The sequence below is a fragment of the Dipodomys merriami genome, unplaced genomic scaffold (assembly GCF_024711535.1).
Source record: "Dipodomys merriami isolate MVZ:Mamm:240054 unplaced genomic scaffold, mDipMer1.0.p SCAF_10, whole genome shotgun sequence".
Lineage (NCBI taxonomy): Eukaryota > Metazoa > Chordata > Mammalia > Rodentia > Heteromyidae > Dipodomys > Dipodomys merriami.
In genome coordinates, this window is record NW_027202271.1 from 13,130,868 (window position 1) to 13,144,884 (window position 14,017).

Consider the following 14,017-nt stretch of genomic DNA (forward strand, 5'->3'; position numbering starts at 1 on the left):
GGATAAATAATGCCCAGGACTCCTTATCCTACAGATTATAGCATAATTTATTTAGAACAACAGGGAGCTAGAGGTCAGGGCTCAGGAGACACCTTTCCTCTTTGTAAACATTGACAACCAGGCCACTGGGCCTGGAAAAAGTGCAAATAAGGGCACCACACTGGGTGTCTAGAGGACCAAGGACATGGCTGCCAACCATACTCTTGAGGTCCTTGAGAGTCTGCATGCCTGCCTTAATGGAGCTTGGCTCGTGCCAGGGTAGTTAAGTGTTCACATGACGTGACATCGATGCTTTTGCCCATAAGAATTCTCCACACGGGCTATCTCCTGGATAATTTTGATGAAGATGTCTTGAGTCAGCTACAAGGAAATAGATATTAAGGAAAAGAATCAGTTCAATGCTAACACTCTCTAGCCCTGAGATAAACACACTTACCCTTCATCCCAATCATCTCCACCACCAAGCACTATGTAAGACACTGCTTTACCCTTCCCACCATTCTAGTCATTAGGCCCAGCACCTGATTCTCTTTAGCAGATGATTCCATAAATGTTGCACCCCAGGACTTTGCTAACTTCTTTCCTTCAGCTGTTTTCACTTCTCTGAAAGAAATTTTGAGATATAAAAGATGGAGGCTAGAGCCAGGCACTGGTGGTTCACATCTGAAATTCTATTTACTTAGAAGGCCTAAAATCTGAACATTGAGGTTCAAAGCCCCTAAGCAGCAAAGAATTTACATACCTGTCTGTTGAAAGATCCAACTTGTTCCCCACTAGCACCACCGGCAGCCTAAGAGGAAACAGCAGTTATTATTCTCTGTGAACCCCAATCTCCTATGTGTCAAAGTTAGACAACTTCCCAATTAAACCAAGCATGACCTATATAAACCAAGCATGATCCATATCTCAGACTCCTCTGTAGTTTAGATAATTAACCCCTTTGTTCTTTCCCACTCCCTTTTTTGTTGGTGGTGGTGGTGGTTGTGAGGCTTGAACTCAGGACCTGGGTGCTGTCCCTCAGCTCTTCAGCTCAAGGTTGGCGCTCTACCACTTGAGCCACAGTGCCACTTCTAGTTTTCTGAGTGGATTATTGCAGGTAAGAGTCTCACAGAGGTTCCTGCCTGAGCTGACTTTGAACTGTGATCCTCAGCTCTCAGCCTTCTGAATAGCTAGGATTACAGGCATGAGCCACCACGAACTGACTAAGGTGTTTTGTTTTTTGTTTTTTGTGTTTTTTTTTTTTGCCAGTCCTGGGGCTTGAACTCCTCAGGGTCTGAGCTTATTTTGCTAGCACTTTACCACTTGCAACAGCACCACTTCTGGCCTTTTCTGTGTATGTGGTACTGAGGACTTGAACCCAGGGATTCATGCATGTTAGGCAAGCATTCTACCACTACGCCACATTCCCAGTCCCCACACTACCTTTAACCCCTAGGACTACTTACTGGATTTTCCCATGGCCTTCATAGAGTTTTTGGTATAGACTCTCAATGACCTGGAAGCTTTAAACACAAAAAATGGAGTTATAATTTTAGTTCTAGGACTACTTAATTAAAGTCGCCCCAAGCCCCCAGCTCACAATCACAGTCACTTACCTATGCAGAGAGGTGATAGAATACACAAGCACATAACCATGGACCCCAATGATGAATGAATAGGGTAGAATGCTATACTCATCCTGGTAAGAAATAGAAACATCAGTACCTAGACCCTTACCATTTAGATGGCAACAGGTTTAGTGAGATGACATTAAGATGACCCTCCCTATAGCACTTCTTGCTCCAGTCACTTCTTTTCAACAAGTATTTACAAAGCAGCTCCAATGAGTTCTGCATTCCCTTAGCACCTAAAAATGACTTTCTTTTAACTGGACATAGTGATACAAGCCTATGATCCCAGCACTCTGGAGACTGAGGCCAGAGGATCAAGAGTTCAAGCTCAGCCTGGGCTATATGCTTTGTGACACTCTGACACCTAAACAAACTTTTACTACTACTTTACACATGAACCACAGAGGGTACTGGATATCATGTCATAAGGCTGAACTGCCACATTTGAATACCACAACTGGTACCTGCCCTGCTGTGTCCACCAGGTGTAGGTGAAACTCATCTTTGCCAACAGTCACTATCTTGCTGTAAGCTGAAAAGGAAAAAAACTTGTCTGTGAGATATTTTATAGTGTCAGAGATACGGACCCCAAACCTTTTTGATCCTGAAAGTGACACAGACCAGGTACAAGGAAGTCGCCATAAAAAGAGATCCTCTGGTTCATACTGTTTACATGTACACTACCCTGGACTGAGTATCATGCAAAATTGATTCTCTAGACTCACAGAATAGGATTAGTAGAAGAGATTGTATTTTACTTTAAAATAAATTATATTTAAAGTAAATTTTAAAATAAATTATATTTTATTTTTAATAAAATATATTTTATATTTTAAAATTATATTATACTTTAAATAAATCAGCCCTTGGGCAACAAAGAAATCTCAAACTCTGGAGATGGATGGGTTACCCAAGACCTCCAGGTCCCACCCCTTTACACGTAATGAAGAGTTTACTCACTATTCTCCACAGTAGGATCGTAGTCTTCCAAGAACTCGCCATTGACAAACTGATGTACCAAAGATGTCTTCCCTGTGAGGAGAAGCAATTGTATCCAAATCATCCATCAGTCCTTTCGACTGCGCCCCAGAACCAAAGGATATCCCCACATCAGCTCTCAGTCTGTGACTACATCCCAAGCAACTGCTTTCTGTATCTGACCCACACCCTCTTTCACATTGTCTCTGTACCACTTTGGCTATAGTTAGCAAGACGCAGTAAGGCTTTCCTGTTGCCTAGCCCGTCCTGGGGAAGATCTAGAATTCCCGAGGATCAAATCCGTCCTGCTGCAGGACACTTGTGTGCCTATCAATCCCACACAGATCTCAGCGGTATCTTCAAATCCAAACACCAGGCTTGCTCCCAGAGTAACCCCGGGGAACACTCTGATGTTCCCATAGCCAAGTCGAAATTAACCCGCTCGGCTTCCTGCGGCCTTTCTTCCTTCAACCTTCCAAACCTCGCTGTACAAGCGCCTGGTGCGATGCCACGATTCCTTCCAGTGTCTCATTCCCGTGGCTGAGCCTCTGCTAGCCACAAAGCCACAGCAGGGAGAGACTCACCTACAGCGTTGTATCCGAGTACGAGCACCTTCCTGTAGCGAACCGGCGGCGGCATGCCAGGGACCAGTCCCTGGAGACTTGCAGAATTTCGGGGTGAGCGCCCAAAGAACAGGTCAGGCTGCAGACAGGAACAGCAACCGATTCAGGAAAGCCGTGCACCGCGAAGCGGCCAGGGCAAGCTGAAGAAAAACCAAAACAAGCGCCAAGCCCAGGGACGATCACGTGATCACAACACAGCACAACCGAACTAAGAAAGCCGGCTGCGGAAAGGAAATATAGTGCCTAACAGCTCCGGGCTCCGCCCCCCATTCCACTCCTCATTGGTCTATTAGAATAGATGAGGGCGGAGCCGCCGGCTGGAGGGAAGGGTGGGTCTCACATGGAGCTGGGGAACTGGAAAACACGCATGCGTAAACCTGAGCTGGGTTCATTCATAAAGAAATAGAAAGACACCCAGGGTCCTAAAGTTCTTTGCGCATTTGCCAAAGTGGCTACGAAGAATCGTGTATAGAAAATACCCGTTGTGGTTAAGCTGGGGTTTCTAATTAAAACCTTCTAAGTTCTCCCTTTTGCAAGATCTCTTGGGATCCTTGGCTAAGGAAAAAAGGCCAAAGTGCCAGTATACTGCATCCCCCAGCCTTCAGCCCAAACTTTCCCCAAGTTTTCTCAGGCTTTCATGATCCAACTTTGGAACTGGGACTGTTCTTGGGAAAATTGCTAGAATGTGTGACAGGTAGTATGATGTTTTATTAACATCATTTATTCATTCATCATTTATTCAACAAATATTTTATGGGGCCCCTACTACTTGTTCCATACTTTAGAAATAGAACATGAACATGACAGAAAGATCTTTTAACTCTCGAAGACATAGGTTCTGGGTTTGATAATAATAAAAAAAAAAAAGGTTGAGAATGTGGCTTAGTGGTAGAATGCGTGCCTAGCATGCATGAAACCCTGGATTCAATTCCTCAGTACTACATAAACAGAAAAAGCCAGAAGTGGCATTTTGGCTCAAGTAGTAGAGTGCTAACTTTGAGCAAAAGAAGCTCAGGGACAATGCCCAGGCCCTGAGTTCAAGCTCCAAGACTGGCAAAAAAAAAAAAAAAAAGGGGGGGGGGCTGGGAAGGTAGCTCAGTGGTAGAGCGCTTGCCTTGCGTGCATGAGGCCCTGGGTTCGATTCCTCAGCACCACATAAGCAAAAAGAAAAAAGCCAGAAGTGGCGCTGTGTCTCAAGTGGTAGAGGGCTAGCCTTGAGCTGAAGAGCTGAGGGACAGCGCCCAGGGCCAGAGTTGAGGCCCCACGACCGACCGACCGGACCCAAAAAAAAAAAAAAATCCAAAGAACAGCCAGGCACTGGTGGCTCACGCCTGTAATCCTAGCTACTTAGGAGGCTGAGATCAGAGAATAGTGGTTTAAAGCCAACCCAGGTAGAAAAGTCCATAAGACTCATATCTCCAATAAACCACCAAAAAACTAAAAGTGGAGGTGTGGCTTAAAATGGTAGAGTGCTAGCCTTGAGAAAAAGAGCTCAGGGAAAGTGCCCAAACCCTGAGTTCAAGCCCCAGAACTGAAAGAAAGGAGAAAAAAAAAAAAAAAAAAAGAGGGCAAAGGCAAATGTGCCTCTTGGGCTTTAAACTCCGGACCCATCCAACAACATGACTTTTTCCATATGTATTAGTCTGAGCAAGTAACAAGGCCATTCCAGATTCAAGGCATGGAAAATACATTCTATTTCTTGATAAGAAGAACTAAAAGTAGTTTGGGCTATTTTTCAACACAGCCTGTCTGTGGTTTTGAAATATAAGAATGGGGAATAGGGGGCTGAGAAGATGGCTTAGTGGTAGAGTGCTTGCCTAGCATGCATGAAACCCTGGGCTTGATTCCTTAACATCACATAAACAGAAAAAGTGGTTCAAGTGGAAGAGCACTAGCCTTGAGAAAAAGAAGCTCAGGGATAGTGCCTAGGCCCTGAGTTCAACTCCCAGCACTGGCAAAACAAAATGGGGGAAAAAAGAAAAAGAAAATTATTATGATGATGATGATGATGATTGCTAGGAAGTAAATCCAGAGCTGTGAATATGCTCAGCATTCACTGTATCACTAAGCTATACACTTAGCCTAATCTATTATTTTATAGGTCATGTACTTTCAAATATGTGTTTGTAGCTTTACTTCTGAAGCACATATGCTAAAATCAAAACAATAGTCAGGAGCTTGAGGCTATACATGTAGCCCTAGCCACTCAGGAGGCTGAGATTTAATGATATTTGGTCCAAAGCCAGTTAGGACAGGAAAATCTGAGGCTCTCATCTCCAATTAAGCACCAAAAAAGCCAGAAGTGGAGCTGTGGCTGGTGCTGTAGCCTTGAGCAAAACCACTCAAGGATAGCACCCAGCCACTGAGTTGAAGCCCAGGAAGGGAGGGGGGGGATTATCATAGCCCCTTTGAAAGTCTGAAGAGAAAGAAAGATTTAAAGACCTCTCTCACAAGATCCACCAGCACCTCCCAGAAACTTTTATCTCTAATTAACCAGCAAAAGCTTGAAGTAGAAGTGTGGTTCAAGTGGTAGATGTGATGTGCATGGATAGCATGCATATGTGTAAATTGTTCCATATTTTTCTGTTATTTATAAAATTTTAAAAAGTGTACATAAGCTAACACATTAAATATAACTTAAGATATTTCATTATTTAATTCCTAAAAGTTGGCTAAAGTTCACCAGGCACCATCTTTTATTTGGGATCTACTAAGTAAACAAGAAGCTGATCATCTGGGTGGTTAATTTTAAATCTTCAACTTGATTGGATTGAAAGACACCTACACGATTAGTAAAGCACATTTCTGAGTGTGTCTGTGAAAGCCTTTCCAGAGATAATTAGATCCTATTTAATGGTTTCACCCATTGATGGATTCATTATATGGAGGTAGAAGAACTATGGAAGTTGGAACCCTGCTGGAGAAATAGGTCACTATGGGGTAGGCCTTTGAAGGGTATAGCTTAGCCCTGACCCCTTCTTGTCTCTGCTCTCCTACTGTCATGAGGTGAACAACATTTTCCTCCTATGCCATTCATTCATCCATGATTTCCTAGCCTTTCCATGGTCTAAAATGAATAGAACCAGTTGGCCATGATCTACAGTTTCTAAAGCACCCTGCTTTTTTTTTTTTTTTTTTTTTTTTTTTTTTTTTGACCAGTCCTGTGGCTTGAACTCAGGGCCTGGGTACTGTCTCTGAGCTTCTTTTTGCTCAAGGCTAGCACTCTACCATTTGAGCCACAGAGCTACTTCTGGCTTCTGTTTACATGGTATTAAGGAATCAAACCCAGGGTTTCATGCATGCTAGGCAAACACTCTACTACTAAGTTACATTCTTAGTTCCCCTTCCTGCTTTTAACTTAGATATTTTTTCTCAATGACACAAACCTAACATAACATCTACTTTTGGCAGCATCTTTTTAAAAATTATGTGCAGTTAAAAAGTTTAGATAGGGGGCTGGAAGGTGGCTCAGTGGTAGAGTGCTTGCCTTGTATGCATGAGGCCTTGGGTTCAATTCCTCAGCACCACATAGCGAAAAAGCTGGAAGTGGCGCTGTGGCTCAAGTGGTAGAGTGCTCGCCTTGAGTTGAAGAGCTGAAGGACAGTGCCCAGGCCCAGAGTTCAGGCCCCACAACCAACCAAAAAAAAAAAAGTTTAGATAGGGCTGGGAAGGTGGCTCAGTGGTAGAATGCTGGCTTTGCATGCATGAGGCCCTGGGTTCAATTCCTCAACACCACATAAGCAGAAAAGGCCAGAAGTGGCGCTGTGAATCAAGTGGTAGAGCGCTAACCTTGAGTTGAAGAGCTGAGGGACAGTGCCAAGGCCCAGGACCAACCAAAAAAAAAAAAAAGTTTAGATAAAATGCAAGTGCAGAGGGCTGGGAAGGTGGCTCAGTGGTAGAGTGCTTGCCTTGCATGCCTGAGGCCCTGGGTTCGATTCCTCAGCACCACATAAGCAAAAAAGACAAAAGCTAGAAGTGACGCTGTGGCTCAAGTGGTAGAGCCCTAGCCTTGAGTTGAAGAGCTGAGGGACAGTGCCCAGGCACAGAGTTCAGGCTCCAGGACCGGACCCAAAAAAAAAAAAAAATGCAAGTGCAGAAACAACAATAACAAAATGATGCAAAAATGCTGTTTATTTGGTTAATTTCACTATTACTTTTTTTTTCTTTTTTGTCCGTTATGGGTTGAATTCAGGGCTTGGGCACTGTCCCTGAGCTCTTCTGCATAAGGCTAGCACTCTACCACTTTGAGCCACAGCTCCACTTCCAGTTTTCTGGTGGCTATTTGGAGATAAGAGTCTCATGGACTTTCCTGCCTGGGTTGGCTTTGAATAGCAGTCCTCAGATCTCAGCCTCTTAAGTAGCTAGGATGACAGGTGTGAGCCACCAGCACCCAGCTTGTTCTGTCACTTGCTTTTTGAATCTGTAGACCTTTCTCAGAAGACCAGCTCACAGCAAAGCCTCTTATCTCCAATTAACCAGTAAAAAGCTGGAAGTTGATGCGTGGCTCAAATGGTAGAGGGGGGAAAAAAAGCTTAGTAAGAAAAGGAGACCCTGAATTCAAGCCTCAGTACCAGTGCACACAGGCACACACACACACACACACACACACACACACACACACACACAATTATTTTTGGAAGTGGAGCTGTAGCTCTAAGTGGTAAAGTACTAGCCTTGAGCAAAAAGAGCTCAGGACAGCACACAGGCCCTGAGTTCAAGCCCCACAATGGACAAAAAAATTTCAAACTTATGACCCAAAAGTTCCAAAATATACCATTAGCAGTATGCAAGATAACTTAGGCAATATACAAAACTTAAAACTCATTACTGAAGCCAGACGCCGGTGGCTCTTGCCTGTAATCCCAGCTACTCAGGAGGCTGAGACCTGAGGATCACGGTTCAAAGCCAGCCTGGGCAGTAAAGTCGGTGAGACTCTTATCTCCAATAAAACACTAGCAAACCAGAAGTGGCACTGTGGCTCAAGCGGTAGAGCACTCGCCTTGAGCTGAAGAGTGCAAGGACAGCGCCCAGGCCCAGAGTTCAAGCCCTACAACCCACCAAAAAAACAAACAAACAAAAAAACTCACTACTGAAGCACAGCGCCTGTAACCATAGTTACTCAGGAGATTGAGATCTGAGGATCATGGTTTGAAGCCAGCCCAGGCAGGAAAGTTTGTGATGCTCTTATCTGCAATTATCCAGCAAAAAGCTGAAAGTGAAACTGGCTCAAGTGGTAGAGTGCTTGCCTAGCAAGGCCCTGTGTTCAAACCCCAGTATGGATGGGAGTAGAAGATGTTAAGTCCATTTATAGAATTACAGGACATGGAAAAAAGGAGTAGGAATCTTTTTAGTTGAAGGGAGGAGGAGGTTATTGAATAATTGCATTGACATGCATTTTGAGATTTTTCCCAGATGTTTGCATGGTAATGGACCAGTGATGGAAAGATCTATTTCCATGCAACAAGAGTTAAACAGGACAGGTACACATATATTCATATGGGTTTTATATGTCTACTTATCTCCTCATTCCAAGGACTACCCTTAACTTCTGCTTACATGGAGGCTGAACAATTTCACTCAACCTGGAAAACGGCAAGCAAGTACTATCTCGCTCAATCCCTGGATCACAATCAGCAACTTAAATCATTGAATGGTGACCTGTTAAAGTAGACTAATCTTATAAATCTTTCCTGAAACTGTCCTACTCTTCCATCTCCTGGGCCATTTGTACAAAAACCATCTCTCATCTGCACTACTAAATTGTCCTTTTGTTTGCTTTCTTCCCTAAATCTATTAGCTCCCTGCTCATTCATTCTCTACTCAGCAGCAACTGGTCCTTTTAAAACTCAAATTTGGGGGCTGGGAAGGTGGCTCAGTGCTTGCCTTGCATGCATGAGGCACTGAGTTCCATTTTCTCACATAGGCAGAAAAAGACAGAAGTGGCACTTTGGCTCAAGTGATAGAGTGCAAGCCTTGAGCTGAAGAGATGAGGGACAGCGCCCAGGCCCAGAGTTGAGGCCCCATGTCTCACAATTAGTGAATTAATGAATTAAATAAATAAAATTCAAATTTGATCAGATCTGTTCTCTAAGCTAAAAACTTGTACATTTACTCAATTCACTCAAAGGACAGACTGTTTCTCTAGAAAAATAGTAAAATTCCCTTCATGCAGTGATACACACCTATAATTTCAGCTCTCCAGGAAGATGAGAGGCAGGAGGCTCTTTTGAGCCCAGGAGTTCAAGGTTAATAAACAAGGTAAGACCTAGTCCCAACATCAAGAAACAGAAAAGAAAAAAGACCAAACATGGTGGTGCATGTCTGTAATCCCAGCTATTCCAGACCTGGAGACAGGAGAAGTGAGAATTCTAGACAAAAGGCCAGAGGTTGGCATGAGAGACTCACACATGTAATCCTAGCTACTCAGAAGGCTGAGATCCAAGGATAACAGTTTGAAGCTGCCCTAAGCAGAAAAGCCCATGCTGGACATTCTTATCTCCAATTATCAACCAAAAAGTCAGAAGTAGCAAGCTGTGATTCAAGTAATAGAGTGCTTGCCTTGAGCAAAAAGCTAAGGAACAGCACCCAGGCCCTGAGAGTTCAATCCCCAGTACCAAAACACACACAAAAAACATAAGGCACCAAAAACAAAAGTAAGTCTCTGTGGCACAATTGGTTACCAAATTGAGCTGTTAATGGCAATGTTGTCTAGCTATTGGAAGGCTGTGGGACTCAATCTCCAGTATTAGAGTACTGAGGGGGAAAAAAATCAAAATCTTTACTACAATAAAAACTCTATCAGGCCCGGTGTCAGTGGCTCACGCCTGTAATCCTAGCTACTCAGGAGGCTGAGATCTGAGAATAGCTGTTCAAAGCCTCCAATAAACCATTCAGAATACCAAAAGTGGCACTGTGGCTCAGGTAGTAGAGTGCTCTCCTTGAGCTGAAGAGCAGAGGGACAGTGTCCAGGCCCAGAGTTCAAGCCCCATGATGGATTGGAGGGGGGGGGGCAGTGGTTGGCACTCTATCAGTATTTGCACGGCCTTATAAATATTTGTTGTAAGAAGGAGTCATTTCTCTATCTGGGAAGAACTGCCTAGTTCCTAAGTGTATGAATTCACCTTGTTTAAATCTTGTTTAAGGGGCTGGGAATATAGCTTAGAAGTAGAGTGCTTACCTAGCATGCATGAAGCCCTGGGTTCAATTCCTCAGTACCACATACACAGAAAAAGCTGTGGCTCAAGTGGCAGAGTGCTAGCCTTGAACAAAATAAGCTCAAGGATAGTGCCCAGGCCGAGTTCAAGCCCCAGGATTGGCAAAAACAAAAACAAAAACAAAATCTTTGTTTCTCTTTTGACACAGTGTCTTGTGATGTGCCCCAGGCTGTCCTCAAACAAGAGCCTCTTGCTTCACCCTGCCAAGAGCCAAAATGCTGGGACTATATGTATATACCTCCAAACCTGGCTCAGAGCCCCTCTTCTTTTTCACCCTCTTGGAAGCCCTTCATTGTAGTCTTTGGCATCTTACATGAAGTGATTTATTTGCTCAAGGTCACACAGCTAGAGACTAAGAACCAAATACAATATATAGCTTTATTTTTTTGTTTTTGTTTTTTATTTTGGTTATGTTTTATGTTGTTGTTGTTGTTTCTTTTTGTGTGTGTCAGTCGTGGGGCTTGAACTGTGGACCTAGGCATTGTCCCTCAGCTCTTCAGCTCAAGGAGAACACTCTACCTCTTGAGCCACAGTGCCACTTCTGGTTTTCTGGTGGTTAATTGGAGGTAAGAGTCTCATGGACTTCCCTGCCACGGCTGGCTTTCAACCTCAATCCTCAGATCTGTCTCCTGAGTAGCTAGGATTACAGGTGTGAGCCACCAGCACCCAGTTTGTGGCTTGTTGTTGTTGGTTTTTTTTAAACTGTAGAATCAGTTCAGTGAAAAGCATTCAGTTTAAAAGTGATTAAGGGGCTGGGAATGTGCCTTAGTGGTAGAGTGCTTGCCTACCATGCATGAAGTCCTGGGTTCAATTCCTCAGTACCACATAAACAGAAAAAGCCAGAAGTGCCACTGTGGCTCAAGTGATAAAGCGCTAGCTTTGAACAAAAGAAACTCAGGAACTGTGTCTAGGCCCTGAATTCAAACCCCAGGACTGGCAAAAAAAAAAAAAAAAAAAGCGACCGAACTCTGGTATGCTATGCTACTCTCTACGACACTCCTAAAGATTTCTAGGACCTGGATGGAGTCTTCAAAGATGAAGAAAATCTGTCTCCTCACCCCACCAGAAAAGCTCTTTCATCTTTAGCCAATTCCAACTGAAAATCATACCATTCAAAGAAGAATCCATCTTCATCTCTTTACAGACACAGACATAGACACACACACACACACACACACACACACACACACACACACACACACACACACACACACACACACACACATTATACTTTTTTTTTCTTTGCCAGTTCTGGAGCTTGAACTCAAGGCTTAGGCACTATCTCTGAGCTCTTTCATTCAAGGCAAGTCCTCCACCACTTAACCCACAGCTCCACTTCCAGCTTTTTAGTATTTAGTTGGAGCTAAGAATCTCAAGGATGGGCTGGGAAGGTGGCTCAGTGGTAGAGTGCTTGCCTTGCATGCTCGAGGCCCTGGGTTCGATTCCTCAGCACCACATAAAGAAAAAAGCCGGAAGTGGTGCTGTGGCTCAAGTGGTAGAGTGCTAGCCTTGAGCTGAAGAGGTGAGGGACAGCGCCCTGGCCCAGAGTTCAGGCCCCATGACCGTACCCAAAAAAAAAAAAAAAAAAAAAAAGAATCTCAAAGATGTTTGCAGCCCAGGCTGGGTTGGAGCCAAAATCCTCAGATCTTAGCCTCCTGAGTAGCTAGGATTATAGGTGTGAACCGTCACCTGCCTAATCAGTTTATTAAAAACAAATAAAAATAAAGCTGGATGCTGATGCTTTATGTCTATAATCTAGCTACTCAGAAGGCTGAGATCTGAGGATTATGGTTCAAAACCAGCCAGGGAAGGAAAGTTCGTGAGTCTCTTTAATTCACAACTAAAAGCCAGAAGTGAAGCTGTGGCTCAAGTGGTAGAGTACAAGCCTTGAGCAAAATAAAGCTAAGAGACAGCACCCAGACCTGATTTCAAGTCCCAATACGGACACCAAAACAGAAAGAAAGAAAAGGGGGGGGGGCAGGAAAGGAGCAGGTTGTATATGAGGGGCAGGCCCATACCATCTTTCCTATGGTTCCCAGGTTCTTTAGGTCAATTGTGGCCAGGAGTAGGCAGAGTAACTTAGGCTCCAGCTTAGTTAAGGAAAATATCTGCAATATCTATTCTTAAAGATTCTACTAGATACTGTCCAAGAGCCAGGAACTACAACTAGAAAGGGATGTGTATGTAGAGGAAATGGGATTAATCCCAGTTCAAATGTTGGGTGGAATCCCAGCTGCTGCAGCTGTTGAGGGATTAACCAGCTGCTCCCTGAGCAGCTGCAATGCTCAGCCCAGGCCTGACTGTTAGGATGGTAGCTTTGCCTCAGCTTGCAGCCATCAGCTCCAAGGATCTGCTCAAAGGATAACTGGAAAGCAAACGAGAACAGCAGCGAAATCATCCCCAGTTCTAAGATTACTGTTTGGACACCCTGTGGTTTGAAATGAAACAACTGTGTTCTTAGGTTATGAGGCCTCAAGGACAGCAGTGAAGAGACAGTTTGGTTTTAGGCTTCTGAAGGAAGCAGTGATAGGGATGGAAGAATCAGCTTCAAGTCTTTTTCTCATCTATCTTGTTCCTGTTTACCTGTACTGTCCCATTTGTTCCCATAATACACCCATGTGGAAGTGGGAACATTGCCTACTTATGTTTGAAACCACAGCAGGAGATATCCAGATGCTCAGACAAGAATCAATCTAAGCTGGGCACTGGTGACACATGCCTGTAATCCTAGCTACTCAGGAGGCTGAGATCTGAGGATTGCAGTTCAAAGCCAGCCTAGGCAGGAAAGTCCAAGAGACTCTTATCTCCAATTAACCACCAGAAAACTGGAAGTGGTGCTGTGGCTCAGGAGGTAGAGCGCTTGCCTTGAGCTGAAGAGCTGAGGGACAGAACCCAGAATTCAAGCCCCACAACCAAAAGCAAAAAGAGAGTCAATCTAGTAAACCAGGCCCTGGTGGTTCATGCCTGTAATCCTGGCTACTCTGGAGACTGAGATCTGAGCATCATGGTTCAAAGCCAGCCAGGGCAGAAAAGTATGTAAGTCTCCAATTAACCACCAGAAAACTGGAAGTAGAGCTGTGGCTCAAAGTGATACAATGCTCAAGGACTTAGCTCAGGCCCTGAGTTCAAGCCCCAGTACTAGGGGCGGGGGGGGGGGGGGGCTGGGGTAAAAGAATCAATCTAGCAACTGGAGGTATAACTCAAATGACAGAGCTAAAACACTAGCCTTGAATGAAAAAGCTAAGCAAGAGTATAAGGCCCTGAGTTCAAGCCTTAGTACCTGAACCAAAAAGAAAAAAAGAACACCCCCAACCCCGCAAAAAAAAAAAAAAAGGTCCCATTGAAATTTCCCTTTTTGGAGTTTGGAAGGTTTAAACTTAGGGCCTTGAGCTTGCTAGACAGGCTCTACCCTGCTGAGCCACACCTCTACCCCTCCCCTTTTTGCACTGGTTCTTTTGACATATTTCCTACGAGCAACCTATCTCAGTCCTCCAAATTTATACTTCCTGGGATGACAAGTGAGAGTTATAGCATGGGTACTTACATTGAGATGGTGTCGCTGACGGGCCTTCAACTGCAGTTCACCTGATCT

General features: G+C 44.2%; 1 protein-coding gene across 2 annotated transcripts; it reads right to left on the reverse strand.

The window, feature by feature from the left end:
• Positions 1-63: 63 nt before the first annotated feature.
• Rhebl1 (RHEB like 1) lies at positions 64-14,008 on the reverse strand. 2 transcript variants are annotated; one of them, XM_070035172.1, is made up of 9 exons: positions 13,970-14,008; positions 3,173-3,351; positions 2,571-2,642; positions 2,075-2,142; positions 1,596-1,678; positions 1,446-1,502; positions 743-790; positions 522-603; positions 64-360 (listed from the first exon to the last, which is right to left on the reverse strand). In XM_070035172.1, the coding sequence occupies exons 2-9, from the start codon at positions 3,225-3,227 to the stop codon at positions 271-273; spliced, it is 555 nt and encodes a 184-aa protein (XP_069891273.1). In that variant the 5' UTR covers positions 3,228-3,351; positions 13,970-14,008; the 3' UTR covers positions 64-270. The 2 variants fall into 2 exon arrangements, with proteins under 2 accessions (XP_069891273.1, XP_069891264.1); XM_070035163.1 differs by lacking the exon at positions 13,970-14,008 and having other exon boundaries at positions 3,173-3,396.
• Between the last annotated feature and the right edge of the window lie 9 nt (positions 14,009-14,017).

Coding starts and splice junctions, on each gene's coding strand:
- Rhebl1 (XM_070035172.1), bottom strand. CDS start 3,227: ATGCCGCCGCCGGTTCGCTACAGGAAGGTGCTCGTACTCGGATACAAC. Junction 791..1,445: donor GAAGGCCATGGGAAAATCCA/GTAAGTAGTCCT, acceptor GTTTCCTCTTAG/GCTGCCGGTGGTGCTAGTGG. Junction 361..521: donor CATCTGCTAAAGAGAATCAG/GTGCTGGGCCTA, acceptor ATTTCCTTGTAG/CTGACTCAAGACATCTTCAT.